Source organism: Capricornis sumatraensis, chromosome 15, assembly GCF_032405125.1.
Source record: "Capricornis sumatraensis isolate serow.1 chromosome 15, serow.2, whole genome shotgun sequence".
NCBI lineage: Eukaryota > Metazoa > Chordata > Mammalia > Artiodactyla > Bovidae > Capricornis > Capricornis sumatraensis.
Window position 1 is genome coordinate 19,814,157 of NC_091083.1, and position 24,503 is coordinate 19,838,659.

Here is a 24,503-nt window from a genome sequence, read left to right on the forward strand (position 1 = left end):
TCTTCTGTATCTTAGCCTTCTTACTCTCAGTCATCACTGCAACATGCATCATTATTTTGAATTACCTTTCAGGAAGGGACTGTTAGTTCTCCATAGCAAGTTGCCAAACCAGTTAATTTTGGAAGACTTTTTATTAAAGTATATTACTTTAGCGTTGATCCCCTGCATCTTCTCTGACTCATATGAAGAACCAGCTATAATGGACCAAAAATAAGAAATGATCCTGTAAGAGTAAAATGGTGTTTCCTCAATCCTCAATACTCAAGACAGGTGTTTATTGAACACCTGTTGCAATATGGCGTTTTTCTTGACATTAGAAACACGTGCAAGTTAAAGATAATCCGTGTTGCTCATTGTCCTCGTTAAGAAGTAGGAGGAACTAAAATTTGGGTTAGTAGACTGCTAAAATTATATGCTTTCCCTTACACTATGCTGTCCACGAAGGGACAAAAGAGACAAGACAAGGCAGACAGGGATTTGGGTCGGGGGGAGGGGGCGCGCTGTCCAGTGGTTAAAACTCCGCATTCCAAGGCAGAGGGCGATGTTCCATCTATGGCTGGGGAACCGAGATCCCTCAAGCTGCTCAGGAAGGCCATAGTAGAGAGTGAAAAGTTCACAAGCTATTAACTACAGACAAATTTCTGAAAACGTCCCAGCAGTTCCAGTAAGATGGAAGCAAAATTAAGTTTGTTTGGGTCATGCATGCGGGCTCTGGAGGCATCTCGGCTCCAGTCCTGGAGATCGAACCCGTCCTGCGCTCCTGGGGCGGTCGCTCGGGTTGTGTCCTGACTCTAACCCCCGGGCCTCCTGGGGGTCGAGGTCAAGGAGACAGCCCTTGCTGTACCCTGCGCTCGGAGAGGTGGTCACAGCGTAAAGACTGGGCAGCCCTGGCCCCATAGAGGGTCCCACCTCCTGGGCTCCGCAGAAGGACGCCCACGCCGGCGGTGGCCATGGCAACGAGGCGGACGTCATATGCGCAGGCGGCCTAAAGCCAGGCTGTCGTCAGAGGGTGGGGCCTGGCGGGGCGACAACGCGGGTCACGTGGGAAGGGGTGGAGCCTGCGCGGGGCCGGCCGGAGCGTGTCACGATCGGGCGCCGAGTCTCGAGCCGCGGGACCCTAGCGAAGGCCGCGCCGAGGCCGCTGGGCCCCGCCGGGCCGCCCCAGCCGCCGCCATGGGCAGTGAGTAGCGGTGGTAGGCCCTTCCCGAGGGCGCGGGCCCCTACGGGCCGCAAGCAGGGGGCCGGGCTCCGGTCCGGGGTCGCCTAGCCTGTGGGCCGGGGAGGAGCGGGCCGCTGCGGAGGGCGCTGGCAGGGGGCCTCAGCCGTGGCTCCTCCAGCCGTGCGAGGCCTAGCTCGGGCCGGCTGCGGGGCTAGGACCGGGAGGCCTGGGTCTGCGCATCTCCGTGGGTGGCGTGGAGCGGAGGACAGCGCGGGGAGGCCATTGGTTTTGGGGGCGGGGAGTTAAGGAACCAGGAGACACCTGGACCACTTTTAATTTTTCAAGAGCTTAGGAAACTCATATTTTTATTCCCAAATCATCCTTGGAATATTAGTTGTGATGAATGAAGCTCCCTGCCTTGTTTCATTTTTTAAAAAGTGATGCACGGCATGTATTTTAGGGGAGGAAAGGAGGCGATTGGTGGCCTAGCGTTTTCGTTAAATTTTTCATTCCAGTCATTCTGTAGCGTTTACTGAAAACTCAACGTGTGTCAGGTCGTGTACGCCTTAGGGACAAGGCCTTAAATAATGGGAATCTTTCGAGGGCCCTCTCCCAAACCCTCAACACCATGTATCTTCACAAATATACTTACATAGCTGTTGGGGTGATTGTTAGATGAACGGATTATCGCAAACCCAAGCCGCACGTGCACCCATTGGCCTGCTAACTAGTGGACATTTGAAAGGAATAGGAGAGCCTTGGTCTTGAATTTGCAATATAAAGCATTACATTCTACAACACAGGAAGAGTGAGGTGGCAGACAAAAAAGCATTGCCTGAACATGAATATTCCAACACAGATGACCATAAACCAAGATATCTGGGAGGGTAGCCTAGGTTGAAGTGGGAAGGAAAAGGGTAGGGAGATTCTAGGAAGTTTCCTGATGGGATTGACATTTGTTTTGTAGTAGAGATAAACACTTTCATAATATTCAGATTTGCTTTCGAAGTCGTCTTAAATGGTACTTGGGTAACAACCTGCTTGTGAGAATTTATGAATTCTTCTGTCAAACATCAATGGCCACTGTCACTTGGAGAGATTTTATTAAAAAATGATATAGTCAAATCAACCATACTTCAGTAACATAAATTTAGCAACAACAAAAAAGATGTTGTAGTCAACTGTTGGCTAACTGGCTGAAGTGTAATTGCTCAAGTCAGTTTTAAAACAATTTCATGATGTTAGTACATAGAATCCTGTGTGTGTAAGGGAAGAATGATCTTAACTAATAATCTAGTTGTGGATTTTTGTGTTTCTGCACATTACAGACATTGGCAGAGAGTGAATGATTATCATCTTCATCCTCCAGTTCTTTGGCAGGACTTGACTTCTCAAATTATAGCCATGCCAGAAGAGAGTGCCTATCCTAAAGTTTGGTCTATCTTACTTTTATACATTATGAGTTGTCCGGGAAAACAGTACTTTCTAATGAAATATAGTCATCATTCTCTGGGCTGAGGATTGAACATACACAAGTACTTTGAGGTTTTCTTATATGGGAGAGCGTCCAAGCAGTGAATAGTGACTTAATGAAATGAAGTAGAGATTGTATTCAGTACTTTTAAAAACCTATCTAGGCAATTCCCTGGTGGTCTGGCTAGGACTTGGCACTTTCACTGCTGGGGTGTGATGTTTCTCACTTATGCATTTCAGCATGTTTCAAATCCCAAATTGTCAGTCCTGCAGTTTCAGCTCATTTCTTGTACTTGCCTCCTTTTATGGCCTGTTTCCTTCCATAATGCATGTTCTTGTTGGTTGACTGCTTTTGCTCCTTTTGATATAGAGATGCTGACTGAATTACTCCTTTTCTGTATATGTAAAGGGGTGGGATTCAAGCATAAGGAAGCAAATTACTTTGAAATGGAGAGCATTATGATTAATTCATTTTGGAGGTGGGAATGGGATGGATTGCCATTAAAAGAACATTTGTATTTGACTCTGCAAAAATAAAAATCTTTTTTAAAACTTTGTAATAGGGGCATTTATTCTTTTTTCTTTTTAACAGTCAAATTTTTAGAAGTTATCAAACCTTTCTGTGCAGTTCTACCAGAAATTCAGAAACCTGAAAGGAAAGTAAGTATATTTTTGTAATATAGAGGGTAGCTAAGTGACTTACAGAAGGAAATGGCAACCCACTCCAGTGTTCTTGCCTGGAGAATCCCAGGGATGGGGGAGCCTGGTGGGGTGCCGTCTGTGGGGTTGCACAGAGTCGGACACGACTGAAGTGACTTAGCAGCAGTAAGTGACTTACTTTGTTAAACTAGCTACATTGATTTATTTTCCTCAACCTTTTTCTGGTTGTAACTGGAAAAATACCTGTTCCTTCTCTTCTCAAGAGGCATAAAAGTGAATAAAACTAGAGTAGACCTTTTAAATCTAGATAGTTTATCTCATGGTTTCAAAAACAACTGTTCTCTAAGTTGTAGCATTTCCAAACCTTATGTTTCTTTGGCCTGTGTGTTAGATAAGATACAGTATTCTCCTGCCTATTATGATCTACCACACTAGAAATGACCCAGTCTTTTGGGTCAGTTTTCATGCATACCAACCATTTGACATAAATGGATTGCAACTGGGCAGGTGTATACTTCTCATTTCTTGATTCATTCAGTTCAGAGGAAAAAAAATCACGGAAATGCATTCAAAAGATAGGGACTGCATCAATTTGTTCTTCCATCATTGTGGACTTTTGAAAGTAAGGCATTTCAATTCTGGAAATATTGTTAATCCCAAAAGTTCCCAGACGTTTCTCTTTTACTGTACTTTCAATTTCTCATGGAACTAACCAGAATAGGGACTAGAAAGAGATAAGTAAGACTTTTGTTAAACTTACTGTTTTATAATATTCAGAAATATATTTCTTTTTTAACTTTCTTTGAGGTTATAAAAATAGTTGTTCCCGTTACATGTAAGGTATACTAAGAAACTATAGCTTTTCATAGTCTATGAAATACTCACCGAATAATATTACAGGCAGGAAGACAAATACTGTATATCACTTATCACAATAAGTGATGGCTTTGTATAGTATGGTGTTAACTGAAGTGTTTAAATATTGGATGTGTGTCTTTTTATCCTTTTCAGTTTCAGCTAATGTGGTGCAGTGTATTAAGGCCTGCTTGTATTTAAACTATAGTACTTAATTCTCAGATTCAAGTAAAGAAAGATGCTTGAGAAGTTTAGCTGTTTGCTTTAGCTGCTACTCACTAGGGTGAGAGTATTTTAAGAGTAAATAATAAGAGCATGTCATGATGGAGAATGTTGGTTAAGCTTTAATATGCATTTTTGATTTTTTTTTACATTTGCTGTTTCTTGGTTTTGATTGGTAGTTTTTTATTTTGTTGCACAGATCCAGTTTAGAGAGAAGGTACTATGGACTGCTATAACTCTCTTCATTTTCTTAGTATGTTGTCAGGTATGTAACCAAACACTGAATAAACGCCTGTACTGTTATTCTCAGGTCTTGGTTGGTTATAATTTGAGAAGCTAATTTTAGTTCAAATAGTAAATACACTGAATTATTTTGAGCATTATCTTTTTAGAAAATTATTTATTGAAGTATAGTTGGTGGCTTAGACTGTAAAGCATCTGTCTACAATGCAGGAGACCTGGGTTCAATCCCTGGGTCAGGAAGATCCCCTGGAGAAGGAAATGCCAATCCACTCCAGTACTATTGCTTGGAAAATCCCATGGACAGAGGACCTGGTAGGCTACAGTCCATGGGGTCGCAAAGAGTCGGACACAACTGAGTGACTTCACACACACAGTTGATTAACAGTGTTAGTTGCTGAGGTATAGCAGATACTGAATATAGGATATTGAATGGAATATAATTCCCTGTGCTATACAGTATTTGTTTACCCACCCAATGTATACTGGTTTGCATCTATTAATCCAATACTTCCATTTCATCCCTCTCCCCCAGCCCTTGATAACCACAAGTCTGTTCTCTCTGTCTGTGAGTCTGTTTCTGTTTTATAAATACGTTGATTTGTGTTACATTTTAGATTCCACATATAAGTGATAACGTATGGTATCTACCCTTTCTGACTTACTTCACTTAGTATGATCATCTGTGGGTCCATCCATGTTGCTACATTCTTTCTAACAGCTGAGTAGTATTCCACTCTCTCTCTGTGTGTATACAGCCCATATCTTCTTTTATTCATTCCTCTGTTGAGGGACATTTAGATTGCTTCTGTGTCTTAACCATTGTACATAGGAGCATCATCATTGTACATACAACCCACATCTTTTATTCATTCCTCTGTTGAGGGACATTTAGATTGCTTCTTTGTTTCAACTATTGTACATAGGAGAATCATCATTTCAATCTGAGTTGATAGTGAAATGATTCTTCTACTGTGTATTTCTTTTGGTTTCCTAGTGGGTTTGAACATATTTTCTCTTTTTGTCTTAGTTTTCAGTTAATGATCTTTATTCATTTTCTTCTTAATATTTTAAAAATTGGTTTATGACAAGTTTTTATATATATGTGTTAAACCTTTGACAGGTATCATGCAAATATTTTTCCTTTTTGTTTGCTTTTAATCATGTTGTAAATAGCATGTTTTAATTATAAGTCCTCCAAAGCCAAATCATTGTATTACTTTGCTTCTACTGACCAGCCCTTAAATATTTTGGGTTGCTCCCATGTCTTGACTATTGTAAACCGTGCCACTATGAACATTGGGGTGAATGTATCTTTTTGAATTAGAATTTTTACCTTTTCTGGATATATACCCAGGAGTAAGATTGCTGGATTATATGTTAGCTCTATTTTCAGCTTTTTGAGGAACCGCCTGTTTTCATTTTACATCAAAGTATAGGAAGGTTCCCTTTTCTCCACGGTAAAGATTTTAACTTTTACTTCCTTTACAAATGATATTGAGCAGCTTTCTCATGTACTTATTGAGTATTTGTTCATCTTTTGTAAAGTGTTTTCTCCCCAGATCTTTTTCCTGTTAAAAAAAATTGCATTATTGTCCCATTAGTGAATTATATGCCTTTTAAAATATTTTCTGGATACAAGTCCTTCATCAGACATATGTATTGTGAAGATTTTCTCCAGTATTCTTCTAAATAGTTATCCCTTTTATGTTTTGGTCTATGGTCTGTTCCAAGTTAATTTTTGTGTATGGCATGAGGTAAGGTTAGGGCTCATTTCTTTCTATATGGACAGGCCAGTTGAAAAGGCTATCCTTTCTCCATTGAATTAACCTTGGCATCATTGTTGAAAATCAGTTAGCCATTTAAGCATGGGTCTGTTTTTGTACTCTCAGTTCTGTTCCATTGATCATATTCCATCATTATGGTAAACCATAACTTTTGATTACTGTAGCTTTAGACTGAATCCTATAATTAGGTTGTAAAAGTCATCCAGCTTTGCTCTTTCTTCTCAGAATGATTTTGTCAGTTCTCAGTCACTCATTTGAATTTTAGAATCAGCTTGTCAGTTTCTTTAAGAAAGCCTACTGGGATTATGGTTTTTATTGCTTTGAACTTATTGAATCTTCTAACCCAAGGGTCTGCAAACATTTTTTCTGTAAAAGGCCAGGTGGTAAATATTTTCAGCTTTACAGCTAGAACCCAAGAAAACCCAAGAAGAAGAAACCTAACTTGAGTTATATTTCTTGAAGTGTCACATTTCTCACGACTTTTCCTGCCCTTAACTAATTTACGTATTTTATGTTATTTATTATTGTTTTTTTTTTTTTAATGGATTTACAGAGTTGCCAAGCTGTACCTTTCTGTCTTTCTCATGCTTAGGGATTTCTGCCCAGGACTGGTGATTCTTTCCACTGAATCTCCAACAGGTTTATTTTCCCTTCCCAGATGGAGTTTAAGGGTTTGGGGTGTGTTGTTCTCCATAGTGTTTTTTAGCTTGAGAGAATGGAGGGAGGTGAGATCAGCTGAGAGAACTGCCGTAAATGCCACCTGGGCTCTGCTCGCTCACTAGACTTTTGTTAGTGTCTTCTAGTGAGGGTCCTCTACCCAGCAGATGCCATTAGCAGCCCCTTCAAGTTGGGACAACCAAAATTTTCTTCTTAGACAATTCTCAGATATCCCCTGGGGGACTAAGTTGCCCCAGGTTGAGAACCACTCTTTTCTACTTATTACCACAACATAAAAACATCCTGATACTGATATAAGCTTCATAGTATAATTAAAAAATTTTTTTTTCATAGTATAATTTTTAATGGCTGCATTCTACTGTGTATATTGTCTTCAGTCTTCTATTTGGATCATGGCCTTGGCTGTCATTGGTACCCATAGCTTTGCAAAATTATTCTGTGACTTGGTAGATATATCCTATACTTTAATGATAAAAAACATTTTCTTTAATTGCAAAAACATGAAATTTACCATCTTAACCATTTTACGTGTACAGTTCAGTAATGTTGCATATATTCAGATTGTGTGTAGCACATCTCCATACTGATAAGGAGTATTTACTGGTGAAAAGTACTGATTTCCATTGTTTATATTTTCCCTAAAAAACTATACATTTAAAGTATTCTTGTTTGGTTAGAGAACTTGAGAAGTAGTTTTTTTTTTTTTTTTTTAAGTATTGCAAGTATTGAGTGAATGCATTATTAAGTTCAAACTTAATTTGTATAATACATTTTCATGAACTATTTTATGTAATCCTATAGATACCACTGTTTGGAATCATGTCATCAGATTCTGCAGATCCTTTCTACTGGATGAGAGTTATTCTTGCATCCAACAGAGGTATGTGCTGCTTTTCTTTTGCCTCCATACTAGTGAGATGGTCTTATATTTTTATTGAATATTAGTATTTCTTCTATGAGTGGACTTGTTATAAATCATAGGAAATGACTGAGTGGTTTAAACATAAAACTGAAATTCATTGGAAGGATACTAGTTATTTTTGAAATCCAAAGAGGAGGTAGAATAGCTTAGCGTTGGGGAGAGAGAACCAGGCAGTCTTCAGATCTCAGCATCAGGGGCTAGCTGGGAATCTTGTCTTTGTGATTTAGCTTCAACAGCTCCTGGGTTCTTCGGTTCTCAGTTCATAATTCCAGGTTACCACGGTTTACACCTGACCCAGCCAGCCTTGTTTAGAGTTTCAGGATTACTTAGTACAGATTTGGGTGCTGGGATTTCCTGCTATGTTGGTATTTTCCTGAGAAAAGAACATTACTGGGAGTGGCTGTTCCATTTATCTTTTTATTTTTCTATTTTTTTTTTTGGAAGGGATGGCTGTATTCTCTGTGTTGTACAATACATCCTTGAGCCTGTCTTCCGCTCTGTAATTTTCAACCTCCCACTCCTCAACCCCTGTATTGTGCTCCCTCCCCCGAGCCCTACCCTCTAGTTTGTTCTCCATATCTGTGGAGAACAAACAGTATCTCAGTATCTCCATAACTGAGACTGCTTCAGTTCAGTTCAGTTCAGTCACTCAGTCGTGTCTGACTCTTTGAGACCCCATGGACTGCAGCACTTCAGGCCTCCCTGTCCATCACCAGCTCCCGGAGTTTACTAAAACTCATGTCCATTGAGTCAGTGATGCCATCCAGCCATCTCATCCTCTGTCATCCCCTTCTCCTACCGCCTTCAATGTTTCTCAGCATCAGGCTCTTTTTAAATGAGTCAGTTCTTCGAATCAGGTGGCCAGAGTATTGGAGTTTCAGTTTCAGCATCTGTCCTTCCAATGAATATTCAGGACTGATCTCCTTTAGGAAGGACTGGTTGGATCTCCCTGCAGTCCAAGGGACTCTCTAGAGTCTTCTCCAACACCACAGTTCAAAAGCATCAATTCTTCTGCGCTCAGCTTTCTTTATAGTCCAACTCTCACATTCATCCATGACTACTGGAAAAACCATAGCTTTGACTAGATGGACCTCTGTTGGCAAAGTAATGTCTCTGGCTTTTTAATATGCTGTCCAGGTTGGTCATAACTTTTCTTCCTAAGAGCAAGTGTCTTTTAATTTCATGGCTGCAGTCACCATCTGCAGTGATTTTGCAGTGAGACTGCTTATTTTGTTATTATATTTACTAGTTTGTTGTATTTTTTAAATTGCACATGTAAGTGATACCATATGGTATTTGTTTCTCTGGTTGACTTATTTTACTGTTGTTATTTGTTCATTTTAAAATCCATTTGTGAGAATTCTTTGCCTCTTAAAGATTTGAGCTCTTTATTACTTGTGTTTGAATATTTTTCTTTTAACTATATCCTGTCTTTGGCCACATGGATGTTTCACAGTTGTATCTAATCATATCATCCATCTTTTTCCTTGTGGTTTTTAGGTATTTTGTCATGCTTTGAAAGGCTTTTTCTTTTCCAAGATTATGAACATATTCACTCCAAGTACTTGTGCTTTTTACCTTTTATGGTTAAATTTTTAAATGTCTGGCCTTTATTTTGTTGGAAGTCATGAGATAGGGAATATAAGCTTAATTTTCTATACATGTCTAGTCATTTGCCAAGGTCCATTTATTCTTCTTTTTCCTACTGAGTTGAAGTGCCATATTTCCTAAATGAAATGTTCATTAAGTTTGATTGGATTAATTTTTGGACTAGATCTGTTTGCAGTTTAAATTTTGGTGATTTGATGTAAAAAGACATCTACCCACCTGCCTACTAGCTTTAACAATGACATGTTTTTATCTCTTTACCATTAAAGAAGTATTTGAAAAACACATGAAGTCCATTTAAGATGAAATCTTTCTCATATTAAAGGTACCTTTTCAGCATTTATAAAAGTCAGGAATTAAGGTTGTGATGTGACAGAATGACCAATGGAAACATGGTCTTGGCTATATGGAATTATTAGTTTTGCATATTATCTTACACGCTTGGTGTATTTGGTTTTCTTTCTTTTTTTGTTTTTTTGCTAAAAGTGTAATGCTTATTTTCTACAATGAAAAATTTTAGAAAATAGAGGCAAAAAAAAAAAGAATAAAAATTACCCATAAACCCACTGAGTAAAAATAACAATAAAAACATCTTTAAAAATTTTATTTTATTCAAAAATAGTTGATTTACAATGTGTTAATTTCTGCTGTACATCAGAGTGATTCACTTATACATTTACATACTTTTTTAATATATTTCTTTCCATGATGGTTTATAATAGGATACTGAGTATAGTTCCTTGTGCTGCACAGGAGGACCTTGGCGTTTTACCTTTTCTATATAGTAGTTTTTATCTGCTAATCCAACCTCCCAGTCAACCCCTCCCACCCCTCTCCCCCTTGGCAACCACAGGTCTGTTCTCTATGTCTGTGACTCTGTTTTGTAGATAAGTTCATTAATAGTACAAACATCTTGATAGCCAAACTAACAGGAGATGATTTTCTATTTAAATAGTCAATCAAACTGTACATGCTGTTTTTGAGTACTTTTTCCTATCCAGTATGTCATTAACATTTTTATGCCATTAAATATTCTACAACATTGATTTTGATGACTTTTTATATAGTTTTAGATTTTGAATTGAAAGAGACACAACTATTCTTAAGTATCATTTCTTACTAATTTGGTATTTAATTTTTGGACTTAGTATATAATTTTAAAATTCTGCATTAAAATGTTTAGTGTAAATTTTAAGAACAGTGATTTTGGACAAAAATCTTGGACTGTTTCTTTCAAATGGTTTCTTTCACAATTTAAGTTTAGAATTTACAGAACTTTACATTTTTGTGGTATTTATAGTAATTTTGAGTCAATGTGTTGTGAGATTGTGTTAATAAATGAGTTTTTTTTTAGCAATGTTTTAAGGAATGAGAATTTTCTTGTTAACTTTTAAGCATGTATTTCAGTAGACATAATTTTAAGGACTGGGCCACTTCTAAACTAATCTCTATTGGGTATGTGCTATGTGCGCTAAGTTGCTTGGTTCTATCCGTTGGGTATAGTAAAGATTATTTACTTCTTTCCCCTTCATTTACAGGAACTTTAATGGAATTGGGTATCTCCCCAATTGTAACATCTGGTTTGATCATGCAGTTGTTAGCTGGAGCCAAAATCATTGAAGTTGGAGATACACCCAAAGACAGAGCCTTGTTCAATGGAGCCCAGAAATGTGAGCATCAGTACAACTAAAAAGTCTTGCCCAAATTTGAGAATTTTGTGGTAAAGGTGTTTTTCTGGTCTTTCTTTATCTTTGGTTGTAAGTATGTCCTCCTTTCCCCCCATTTTTGTCAGTATTTGGTATGATCATCACCATTGGGCAAGCCATTGTGTATGTCATGACGGGCATGTATGGGGATCCTGCTGAAATGGGTGCTGGAATCTGTCTCCTTATCATCATTCAGGTAAGAAATCCAGTGTTTCATACAGAGATAACAAAAACAGTTTTCTTTTGTAACAATTCTTTAGATGACTAATATAGTCATTTTCTTCCTTTTGAATTATTTTACTTAATTATATTTTGATTATTGAAGTGACATATAAGTTATATTGATGTAAAAAATTAAAATTTATTGCAATAAAGTGTAGACATGTAATAAAAGAATTATGGATCTATCAGCCGTATTTCACTGATTCTAAGATGCACATTTTGATGTCTCTGAAATCAGGATGTTCTCTTAGCCCTGATGGTCTCTTAGCAGTGCTGTCAGCCAGGCAGTCGTTGGGATGGTCACTGCCTGCATGTGTATGTCAGCTTGGCCATAGCTGTTTGTATCGTCCTTACATCACTGGGTTACGTACATTGTTGATAAAACATGCTGTTGGGTTTACTCGCTTTTTAAAATGTCTTGCAACAATCTGCTGTGATTTGTTACTGAACAGTTACTGTATATAAATAGGCACAGAAAGAGCAAGCTAGATTATAAACATCTAAGTCTAAACTTTTTTATAAGCAGACAATAAAAATTCTTTATAACGGGTTATTGTCATAGTTTAACTGTAGTATTTTTTCCTTTCTTAGTGGCACATAATAATGTTACAAATAATAATATCTTGTAATCAGTGAAATACCATATAAGCACACATGTATATATCCTGTGGGTTTTTTAAATGGATATGTTGGAATAGAATTTTTAAAGGCCAGCATCATTTTTCCTCCACTGAGAATCTTAAAATGTGCTAAGTTTGAAAGATATTTGAGGACTCCATTTCTCTAATGCAGTCCTTAAAAATCCTTTGGAGAAGTTACCCAGGAATGCATTGTTACTTAAGTTATCTAATAGTATTTACTGTATTTTGAAAAGAAGCTTGTGTAAGTTAAACACTGAACATCTAGGGTCCTAGTTATCTAGGAAATGCCTCTTGTTCACTCTATAAAATTAGGATTAATTTAGGCAAAATTTTTTTTAGTAGTCAAAAAGATCAAGATCAGAAAAATAGTTTAAAATAAAACTAAAACACTCTTTTACTAGTGTGTGTATACATATATGTATATATGTATTGAGAAATGTCACCATTTTCAACTGGCATGGTTAACCATCTTTTTTAATAGGAAATCTTACATGAGAAGCAAATCATAGTAAGAAGATTGTATAGTGAGTATGAATTAGACCAAGGAGAAAGGGATTGTTAAGGTATTTATATGTTATTCATTAACACATATCATAGGGCTTTTCTAAATGAAGTGGAAATATTTTGTCTTTTTCAGGGGAGGCATTTTTAATGGACTGTAAGGTAGTTTTCTGAGCCCCTAGTGAGTTCCCATTTGGAACAAGGTACATTTCTTTAAAGGATAGCTTTGTCATTATTTCTTCATTTAAAAAACACCTTGACTGGCAAACTTAAAACCCCTGGGAATTAGAGGAAGAAGTGTTGCAATAGATGGGGAGAGGAGGTCCTCTGGAAACTGGTTTTAGTATCTTTCAGTACTTCAGCGGAAGGATGCTGAAACACCAGTTCTTGCCTTATTTTGTTTCTTGATAGCATTTGCTTTATGACCATAGTTAGAATAACCCTGCTTTTTAAAAGACACTCAGAATTGGCATCTATCTAGCTTTTAGAACATTATACATCAGTAAAACTTTTTTAGTGCTTCAGTAAGGGCATATTTATATTCTTAAGGAACTTCAGCTGACCACTTCTAGGGTAAAGTATTGACTTCTTGAATAGTCAGTTATGAATTTGAATTGATAGAGAAAATGGAGTTATTTTAATTTTTCAGTACCAGAAATCAAGGAGGAGTTAAATTTCTGGAACAAAGCAAGTAAAGTGGGTATATACTAAGTTGTTTACATAAATTCAGGTGCACAAATATTTGTCTTGTGGTTAATTCTTCTAGTGTTAATGTATAGAGAAATTTTTCATGTTTGATGGTACATATGGGTAGTGACCCATTGCCTCTTTTTAAGGCATTGCTAACATTGAAAATGAGTGGATTCACTGAAGAGATATGATTGGATCAGTGTGTTTTCACCTAGAGATTTTGAAAACTGTTTGCATGCTGTTATGTAAGGTATTTCTCACCTTAATTATTATTGTTTCGTTCACATGGTCAGTGTTTTTCCACTATTGAGTTTTGGGATCTAAATAGGGGGTCTTGAATACAGTTTTCAAAAAGAATAGACAGTATCAGTGTGCATGGGACAGAGTAGAGGTAAGTATTATTTTGTCCAAACTGAGTTGTGTGCACACACACGCATGAACAAGGCTGAGATGTGTTATTTTTATACACACTTTAGAGGTTCATATGTACTGAACACTCTAGAAAAGCATGCAGTTAGTATTCAGGTTTTTATCACTGTTCCAATCAATGCGATGCTTTCAATTCTGATTTCTCATTCCCTTCTCATAGGCATGCATGCTTTTTTTTTTTTTTTTTAACCATCATTTATCTTACTCTTTCAGTTACAGAAACCATTTCTCATTTATTTTCCTATAATTCCTTTGTCCAGTTAGAGAAGCATGAGTTTGATTTTTACTGGATATATACAGATCAGCCTCCTGTCTGACGGGCATGGGTTGTGAACAGGGTTTTGAAGAATTACTGCTGTTTCAGAGCTGCCTGTGTGGCTTTAGGCAGATGGTTTAATCAGAAACCCATGATAGCACTTTCTGGTTAGCCAGTGGTTTGTGGACCACTATCATGCTCCATGCGGGGTGGGCTTCTGTATTTCTGATGAGGAGTATGTACCTGTTACATAATCGTGGTCAAAGTAAAATCTCAGTAGTTAAGTGCTAGCTTGTCTTTAATCTGGTCAGATTGGTAAACTTGATTTTCAAACAGTAAATAATTCGTGAGCTCTCTTAGAAGTTTTGAGAGTTTTACCTTTTTTACAGTCCATTGAAATTCAAACTGAAAGACTGTAAGTAGACAAATTAGGTTCTGTACAGCCATTGAAATGACAACTCAGAAAAAGAGAAAACAGAGAAAATGTAAGGTAAGCATACTTCCAGCGGTATACTGGGAGGGAGTCATTTGACTACAGAGGTCACTTGCAAAGCTATGGATTATTTCTGATTGGTACATATTTTTACTGAAGTGTCTTCTCCAAGAGGAAAATTAAGAATGTTCAATTTCACATAAAGTTAGTATGCTCTCATTTTTTTAAAAAATTATAAGCTTAAGAACCTGGTGAACCCTTAATTGTCTCAGATTTACATTTTGTCATTGTATGTATGCATTTTTACATGGTTATAATCTGTGGACATATTCATGGTCTACTTTTCAATTCCTTCTGTATATATTTTATATTATGTATAATACACATATAAAATATATAATACTTAAAAAATGTATCAGCATAGTTCACACGCTCTTCCTTTAATGGCCTGTAATATCGCATCTTGTTATCGTAACATACTTCATTTGGTTTTTCTCTTCCTTGAAACTATTTGGAATGCTCTCAGTTTCTTGCTGTCATAAACACTACAACTGTGAACATTTTTGTTTCAGGGTACTCCTCAATAGGCTTTATTTAAACATTGTAGAGAAATATAAATATACTTTAAAAGTCAAAATGTCAGCTTTATAATGTGACAACATTTCCAATCCTCTGATTTGCCAAACTGGCTTCCAGTGAGGGTTGAAAGATGCAGAGAGTCGTAATAGTGATACTGCAGTAGCTAGGTTGTAATGTTGAAAATGCCTGTACTTTGAAAGTAGTCCATGGTGTTCACTGCCCCTTTCTGAATTTATTCTTGCTTCTGCTTACTTGCATTTCTTTCCCCACAGTTGTTTGTTGCTGGTTTGATTGTGCTGCTGTTAGATGAGCTGCTACAGAAGGGTTACGGCTTGGGGTCTGGGATTTCCCTCTTTATTGCCACCAACATCTGTGAAACCATTGTCTGGAAGGCCTTTAGTCCCACTACCATTAACACTGGCCGAGGTACAATGCACAGGGACACAACTGCATGGGTTTGGCTGGATGTGTGCTGAGAGGAGCACGAGGTGGGGGAGCAGGAGGACCTCCGATGCCCTGCTTTGCTGTCCTGGGCAGCAGTGGATGGCAGTGCCAAAGTGAATAAGCGGAGATTGGTGGAGTATGAAGTACTACTCCAGAAAGAATATCGAAATGTTAGCCTCTGCTCGTTTAAAAATTAAGTGATTGCAAACACTTAAAAAATCTAATTGTCTAAGCCATTGCTCCAGAAGTCATTGATTTTGACTGGTTTCAGCACTTGCAGTGGATACAAAGGTAGTGGAATAAGATTTTTCAGATGGTAAAGAAACGTCATTTATTGTGTCATCAGAGAGCACGAGTGCTTTTGCTGCTGTTCTCCCTGGCTTTATAATAGCACCTACATTTTGAAATACTTAATTGACTTTCACTTCACCCACCTCCACTTCTCTGAAATGCCATCCAAGATTTGTAATGGTTGACATCTGACCTGACCCCAGCCTTAAGACAGGCAATAGCAGTGATGGCTTATTAATGTACTTGGTAAAGGGAGCTTGAAGGCCACCCTGGTAGGGGAATGTTGATCTTTTCATTCTGACATCTGTTTGCTGCTTCGCTGCTGCTTTTCCCCGTCTCCATCCCCCTCCCCCAAAGTAAAGGCGAGGCCAACCATTATGAACTAAACATTTGCTTTGGTTTATTCCTCTTTGACTGTTCTCATCAAGAATAGTCTCTTGAGAAAACTTCAAATTTACACTAGCAAAAGGAACATTTGCCTCAGAGATGTCAGTAGTTTTTAGAAGCTCCACACATGGCTGTATCATCAAGTAAACTTAGTTGAATTATTTTGACTGCTGTTTTCTGCCCTGTATTGGAGCTTCAGGGTTGCTTGTTTTGACTTTGGGACAACTTTGGGTGATGAGGCTCCAGCTGATTTCTGTCTTGATTCATCAGGTACGGAGTTTGAGGGCGCAGTCATAGCGCTCTTTCATTTACTGGCCACCAGGACAGACAAAGTCCGAGCCCTGAGGGAGGCTTTCTATCGTCAGAATTTGCCCAATCTCATGAACCTCATTGCCACAGTTTTCGTGTTTGCTGTTGTTATATATTTTCAGGTAAGTATACCATCTTTGTTGAAGTAAGTGGGGTGTGGATTTTTATTCTGCTCTTACAAGAAGAGCATGCCATTTGAATATTAGTAGCTAAAAAGTCAGCATTTCAAATCTAGTTAGGCAACTAGAGTTCCACTGTTCAGTAGATGCTGAGCTGCAAAGTATCCGTGGTTATGAAGTAGAGAAGGATTTCTATTTCTGTGTGTGTGTGTGGAAGAGAGAGTTTGCTAGCACCATCTGTGCAGATTTCCTTCTGTGACTGTCCAGATTTGTGCTGTGTGCAGTCTCTCTGACTCACTCCTGAGCTTCCTTTTTCAGGGATTCCGTGTGGACCTGCCCATCAAGTCAGCCCGCTACCGCGGGCAGTACAGCAGCTACCCCATCAAGCTCTTCTACACGTCCAACATCCCCATCATCCTGCAGTCTGCCCTGGTGTCCAACCTGTATGTGATTTCCCAGATGCTCTCAGTTCGATTCAGCGGCAACTTTCTAGTAAATTTACTAGGACAGTGGGCCGTGAGTATTTCATTGTTTATTCTAAGTATTCAGATTTATTGTAATTTGCATTTCATGCTTATATTTTTACCTGAAAGAGGTAAGCCATAATTGAAGCACTTGCTGTAACATTTTCAGGTTCATTTATCTATAGCACAGTTTATCATTTATTTGGAAGTTGTAAACTTGTAAGCATTGTGAAACTAAGACTGGAAAATAATACTTTGTATTATTGTACATCTAAGATTATGCCAAAGCCTTTGATTGTGTGGATCACAATAAACTGGAAAATTCTGAAAGAGATGGAAATACCAGACCACCTAACCTGCCTCTTGAGAAATCTGTATGCAGGTCAGGAAGCAACAGTTAAAACTGGACATGGAACAACAGACTGGTTCCAAATAGGAAAAGGAGTACGTCAAGGCTGTATATTGTCACCCTGCTTATTTAACTTACATGCAGAGTACATCATGAGAAATGCTGGGCTGGAAGAAACACAAGCTGGAATCAAGATTGCCGGGAGAAATACCAATAACCTCAGATATGCAGATGACACCACCCTTATGGCAGAAAGTGAAGAGGAGTTAAAAAGCCTCTTGATGAAAGTGAAAGTGGAGAGTGAAAAAGTTGGCTTAAAGCTCAACATTCAGAAAACGAAGATCATGGCATCCGGTCCCATCACTTCATGGGAAATAGACGGGGAAACAGTGGAAACAGTGTCAGACTTTATTTTAGGGGGCTCCAAGATCACTGCAGATGGTGACTGCAGCCATGAAATTAAAAGACGCTTACTCCTTGGAAGAAAAGTTATGACCAACCTAGATAGTATATTCAAAAGCAGAGACATTACTTTGCCGACTAAGGTCCATCTAGTCAAGGCTATGGTTTTTCCTGTGGTCACGTATGGATGTGAGAGTTGGACTGTGAAGAAGTCTGAGCGCCGAAGAATTGATGCTTTTGAACTGTGGTGTTGGAGAAGACTCTTGAGAGTCCCTTGGGCTGCAAGGAGATCCAACCAGTCCATTCTGAAGGAGATCAACCCTGGGATTTCTTTGGAAGGAATGATGCTAAAGCTGAAACTCCAGTACTTCGGCCACCTCATGAGAAGAGTTGAATCATTGGAAAAGACTCTGATGCTGGGCGGGATTGGGGGCAGGAGGAGAAGGGGACAACTGAGGATGAGATGGCTGGATGGCATCACGGACTCGATGGACGTGAGTCTGAGTGAACTCCGGGAGTTGGTGATGAACATGGAGGCCTGGCGTGCTGCGACTCATGGGGTCGCAAAGAGTCGGACGTGACTGAGCGACTGAACTGAAGAAGCATTTTTACATCTCATTTAAGTGACCTTTTAGGTTAAGATTACAGTTGCTCTTATGGAAATGACTCCCTGTTTTGTAATCTTACTCCACTCCTGTCTTGAATAATGTTTTTTTCAAAGAAACAATTTGCTGATTATATGGGAGTCTGAAATCATCCTCTCCTGCCTCCCCTGTGGTTTTTCATATTCCAAACAGCAGTAAACTAGTCTGTGGTTAGCTGGAGAAAGGTATGTAATTACTAGTGAAGAAAGAACAGAGTTGCTAGAAATGGAATCCAGTAAATTCTGCCTTCCTCTTCATCATAGCTCCTTCTGAAGTACTCCAGCCACAGTGTGATCAAGATGTGAGTTATTGTAGATTGAATTTTGACTAGTTAAAATTTTCAACTGACCAAGGAGTGTTTTTCCCTCCTAGAACTGTAGAATTAGAGATGAGTAAGATCCTTTATTGTTTTCAGTGTATGTAATTCTAGAATTTGTATTCCCCTGAAGAATTATTTTTTTTAAGTCATTCCTGAAGTATGGTGCTTATTCTGTGCATTTGTCTTAATGTGCTACTTTTGTATTATAAGTTGTAGTGACATAACTTTCTGCTTTTGCTGAAAGCTATTTTTTAAAATATAAAATTTAATAGGATGAGACTGTAACTTGAATGCCAGTTGAAAGAAGTAGGATTGCCTTTACCCATAATACAGTTGACCCTTAAACAGCATGGGTTTGGGCTTCAAGCATCTACTTAGACTCAGATTTTTTTCAGTAATAAATGCTTCAGTACTGCACCATCTGCAGCAGGCTGAATCCTGCGATGCAGAGGAGCCGTGTACACAGAAGAGTAACCATAACTTATACATGGATTTTGCCTGCGTGGAGGGTCAGTGCCACAACCCCTGCAACTGTTCAAGGGTCAACTAGACTCCCCACTCATTTTACAGAAATTGGATTACCTGTGGTGGGGGAAAGGGCTGTCCCTCCCCTTAAGAGTTGATGTGCGTAGTAAGTAACTTCAGTCATGTCTGACTCTGGTGACCCTATGGACTGTAGCCTGCTTGGCTCCTCTGTCCATGGGATTCTTCAGGAAAGAATCCTGGAGTGGGTTGCCAGGCCCTTCTCCAGATCTTCCCGACCAAGGATTGAACGCATGTCTCATTATGTCTCCTGCCTTGCAGGAGGGGTCTTTACCACTAGCGCCACCTAGGATAAACTTTGGCAGTAATTACTACTATGATAATTTCACAGTAATAAATCTATACAACTCCACTCAGTTGTATAGATTGTGTTGTGATCTCAATGAGATTTTCTTTAAAGAGAATTATTGGGAAGTTTGTCTATAAACAGGGCAGTTGATTTGGAGTTAGTGATTCTTGGGGCATAGTAAAGGAATCATTTGGAAATTGTAATTTCAGGAACATTTTAATCATTGCATCCAAAAATTGCTTTCCCACCCTGTATGCCCGGGACTTTCATTTAATGTAAACAAATATATGCTAATCCCATTTCTTTGACTGTAAGAATTCATAAATGTGTGAATAACAAAATTCAATTACAGATATTTATTAAAAGACTTCTTTATAATAAATATCATAGAGTTTAGGTGGCGATGTGTTAGTCTTGTGTTAATATTTCAGTTGATTCCATTCTTCGTAGTGAAGAAATGTGTGTGTACTCTTACGTAATTCAGAAAATTTCATATTCTAAATGTCAGAGATTGATGTAAATGTAACCATATTCCTGTCTTCAGGAAGAGAAGGAAGTCTTCTCATAGTTGTATTACAATGTTTCTTAAGAATTGCTCTTTCGTTAGTATATTCACAATGTTTTTATGTAATAGACACTATATAATTTTGTTAAGACTGAAGATATTTTAGATACAAAAGTAAATCCTTAAGTTACATAGAATCATAAATTGTAGGTGCTTTGAGCTTAAGACATTGTTATACTTTCTGAGGAGTTTGAAAAGTCACAGAAATGTGACCATTTATGCTTGTTATCCTTGTTCTGTAGGATGTCAGTGGGGGAGGACCTGCCCGTTCTTACCCAGTGGGGGGCCTTTGTTACTACCTTTCTCCTCCTGAGTCCATGGGCGCCATATTTGAGGACCCTGTCCATGTGGTTGTCTATATCATCTTCATGTTGGGATCATGTGCATTCTTTTCTAAGACGTGGATAGAGGTGTCTGGTTCCTCAGCCAAAGATGTAAGTATTTGGTTTATTTGAAAATGAAAAAAATTAACAATTTTTAGGTGTCAAATGATAATAGATAAACTTACTTTTGTAATTTAAACTCTTAATTCATACATTCTTCATGAGGTAATATCACCCCTAAGGAATTAAAAACTAGTTCCTGGAAAGTGAAAAATTCTTAGATTTTTACAATGGTTTGTGACCTTCTAAAGCTCAACCCTGCCCAACAGAGTCTTATTCCTTAGGTGCCTTTGTGACAAAAAGCAGATTGGGAAACCTCAGCTTAAGATACACATAACGTGCTTGTGCGGCACCGTAGCCAGGGAACGATGCTATGACAGTACCTGCTTCAGCCTTCTTATAGTTTACTTGTTAGTATATGGAAATCACGTCGTATAGAACCTGGTAGTAAAATAGTTTGATTTTAAAAATTGTTTTTCTCTTCACAGGTAGCTAAACAGCTTAAAGAACAACAGATGGTAATGAGGGGCCACAGAGACACCTCCATGGTTCATGAGCTTAATAGGTAAGGAACCTATGTTCAAACCAGTGTTTGATAGGCCGTGGGGCGGGGAGGGTATTACATACAGTGCACATGGACTTGGGTTTTTTAATCTAGCTTTCATTTGCTGTCAGATATTACAGTTTTCAAGTTCATATTTGAAGCATTTTTCTTCTGCTTACCACAAAAGAATCAAAATTTAACAAAAAATTGAATTATTCTCCACATCAAAATTGACACCTAAATTACTGTTTTAATTGAAATTGTGTTCCCTTCACTACTCACCCTTTGTTAAATGCTGTAGGTCAGAGGTTCCCATTGTTGATTGGCTGCACTAAAAATCACCTGGGAGCTGTTGAAGGTTATTGCTATCCCACCTGTACAAGTTGAGATTTATTTTGTCTGCAGTGGGTCCCAGGCATCAGTTTTTTATTTTTTGATAACTTTTTTGAGATATAATTCACATATCCTGTAATGTAGTCATTTGAAGTATATGGTTTAGTGGGTTGTTTTTTTTAGTATACTTTGAGTGTGTAATGATTACAATTTTAGAAACATTTCCATCACCCAGAAAGAAACCTTGTACCCATTTAGTTATTCCCCATTTCTGCCCAGCCCTCCCAACTCTCAGCCTCAGGCGTTTTCTTTATTTTCAATGGATTTGCCTGTTCTAGACATTTCATATAAAGGAAGTTATATGTGATCCTTTGTGAGTATCTTCACTTAGTGTAGTATTTTCAGGGTTCATCCTTTGTGAATAATATTCCCTTGTATAGCTCTGTGTTCAGTCTATCCAGTTGGTAGAAATTTTGATTGTTTCCACTTTTTGGCTGTCACGAATAATGCTGTTGTGAACATACTTGTACAGGTTTTGTGTGGATGTATGTTTTCATTTTGCTGAGTGGAATTGTTGGGTCATGTAGCAACTGTGTGTTGAACGTGTTGAGATACTGCCAGACTCTTTCAGAGCGGCTGCCCCATTCTCCATCCCACCGCCCAACTCTGAGCCTGTCCTCACCAGCACTAATTCTTACTTTGATGTTAGCCACCTCATGGGTATGAGTGTTATCTCATAGGGGTGTTCCTTTTTCATTGTGGTTTTGATTTGCTTCTCCTTGATGAGTAATGATGTTCAGCATCTTTTCATGTGTTAATTAGCCATTTGAGTATGTACTTTGGAGAAATGTCTCTTCCATCTTTTTGCATATTTAAAAATTGTAATTGGGTTATCTTTTGTTTCTGGGTTTGTAAGATTAAAAAAATTTATTTTGGATGTTTCTTGTCAGGTATATGATTTGCAGACATTTTGTTCCATTCTATGGGTCATCTTCCAACTTTCTTGATGGCATCCTCTGATGCACAAGTTTTTAATTTTGATCAAGTTCAGTTTTTCTATTTCTGCTTTGTGTTGCTATTGGTGTTGTAGCTAAGAAACCAAGGTCACAAAAATTTATCCTCTTATGTTGGTATCTGTGACCACTCTGAGCCAATTTTTGTGCTTGGTGTGAGAAAGGGGTTCAGATTCCTTCTTCTCTGTGTAGATAGCCACATGTTCCAGAAGTGCTTGTTGAAAAGGCGTTGGTATTTTATTTATTTAGAATATAGACTGGATATAGAGAATGGTAAAGTGAGCCTCTGGGTCTCAGCTGCATCCAGCTTTAGTTGTTAGCATTCTCCCATTCTTGTTTCCTCTACCATCTTCCCCATCCCCCCTTTTTTTTCCTGTCTGGAGTATTTTAAATACAATCTCATTATATTTTGTTTGCTTTCTAAATTTTTGGCTGCACCCCAGGGCTTGTGGGACCATAATTCCTCCACCAGGGATCAAACCCACGTCCCTGCATTGGAAGACAAAAGTCTTCCCACTGGGGAAGTCCCACAGTCCCATTATTTTTAACAGTTCTCCAGGTGATTCCAACATGTTGCCAAGGTTGAATTACTGTTAAAGAGGATCATCCAAATCTTATCACATAAATTTGCTACTTAGGAAAACATTTTGAAATTCACTGTTTATCTAAGAGAGGGAGCTAAAAGGTTACACACTTACAAACAATACTAAATATTCCACTACTGAAGTGACAGTTGAGGATTCTCTTCTGGCATGAAAATCATGTATTGCCTTTCTTGGCTGTTAACTGGTTTCTTGAAATGAGTCCAATCATGCCCTTCATCAGTTTTCATCAGCATGTTAACTGGGTGCCCCCAGATGAGCCGTCAGTACTACGGACAGTTCCCTTTAGTTGAATCACCCTTCCGCCGCTCCGCCTGACTCAGGGTTTTTGTCTTCCAGGTACATCCCCACAGCAGCTGCATTTGGGGGCTTATGCATCGGCGCCCTGTCGGTGTTGGCCGACTTCCTCGGGGCCATTGGCTCTGGCACTGGAATTCTGCTTGCAGTCACTATTATTTATCAGTATTTTGAAATATTTGTTAAGGAACAGGCTGAAGTTGGCGGGATGGGTGCTTTGTTTTTCTAAGTGTTCCAATATTTCTTTTTGTGTGTGTGAAAGGAAAAATATTTGGACGCATTGTTTTTGTCAGATAATGCTGGCTCCCCTTTCCTTCTCTCACAGTTTGTTTTCAAGTGCTGACTGCCCCATTCCTGAAATGGGCACGGAGCTAAGCCTGTGTGCAGCGTTAGTACCAGCTGCCTTAACACTGAAGTTTACATTACTCATTAAAACACATACATGCAGTGTTGCCTGTGATGCTGGAAACCAGTGTACCCGCCTTGCCATGTTCAGTCGTGACGGTGAGATGGTGACGTGGATCAGTTTTGCACACGACATTCAAAACACTCAGTTTCCCCCCACTTGTTTAAAAATAAATGTAGTTCAAATTGCCACTTTCCAGTATTTTTGAGCTTATTTAACGAGTTCTGGAGCATTTATATCTAATCTATATTTTAGATATAATTACTTTTTATACTTTTTTAACTCATAGTATCCACATTCCCACCCTCCCCCGTTTTATTTGTTCCTCTGCAAAGCGGCCACTCCATCCAGGGGGGGCAGAATCAAGCTTTCAGTCCCATGTGTCACCAGAAACAACTGCTCAGTTCCTCTTGTTTTCCACTCCTCTCTCCTCCTAGGGACAGCACAGCCAGTGCTGTTTTGCAGTATTGGCTATGCCTTTGAATTCCAACAGGTCACTTGACAATACCCTTCAAGATAATATGCCCCCATTTTTTTTTTTCTTAAATTCCTAAAGCAAACATCAAATTCTCAAGCAATGTCTGTAGTTCAGTGGGGGGGGTGAACGACGAGTAATTCATGCTAGGGATTTGTGTATGTTGTTGTACTTTACAGCAGCAACATGGGTGTAAACAGTAGACAATAAAATTTTATTTAATAAAACTTTCAGTTGTGTTGGAAAAATAAAGTCTGATATTAA

General features: G+C 38.5%; 1 protein-coding gene across 1 annotated transcript; it reads left to right on the forward strand.

Annotated features, from left to right (window-relative positions):
- Window positions 1-7,893: 7,893 nt before the first annotated feature.
- SEC61A2 (SEC61 translocon subunit alpha 2) lies at window positions 7,894-24,427 on the forward strand. The gene is made up of 9 exons (XM_068986898.1): window positions 7,894-7,954; window positions 11,143-11,274; window positions 11,397-11,506; window positions 15,334-15,487; window positions 16,454-16,614; window positions 16,930-17,127; window positions 20,429-20,620; window positions 21,058-21,134; window positions 23,401-24,427. The coding sequence occupies exons 1-9, from the start codon at window positions 7,894-7,896 to the stop codon at window positions 23,585-23,587; spliced, it is 1,272 nt and encodes a 423-aa protein (XP_068842999.1). The 3' UTR covers window positions 23,588-24,427.
- Window positions 24,428-24,503: the final 76 nt, after the last annotated feature.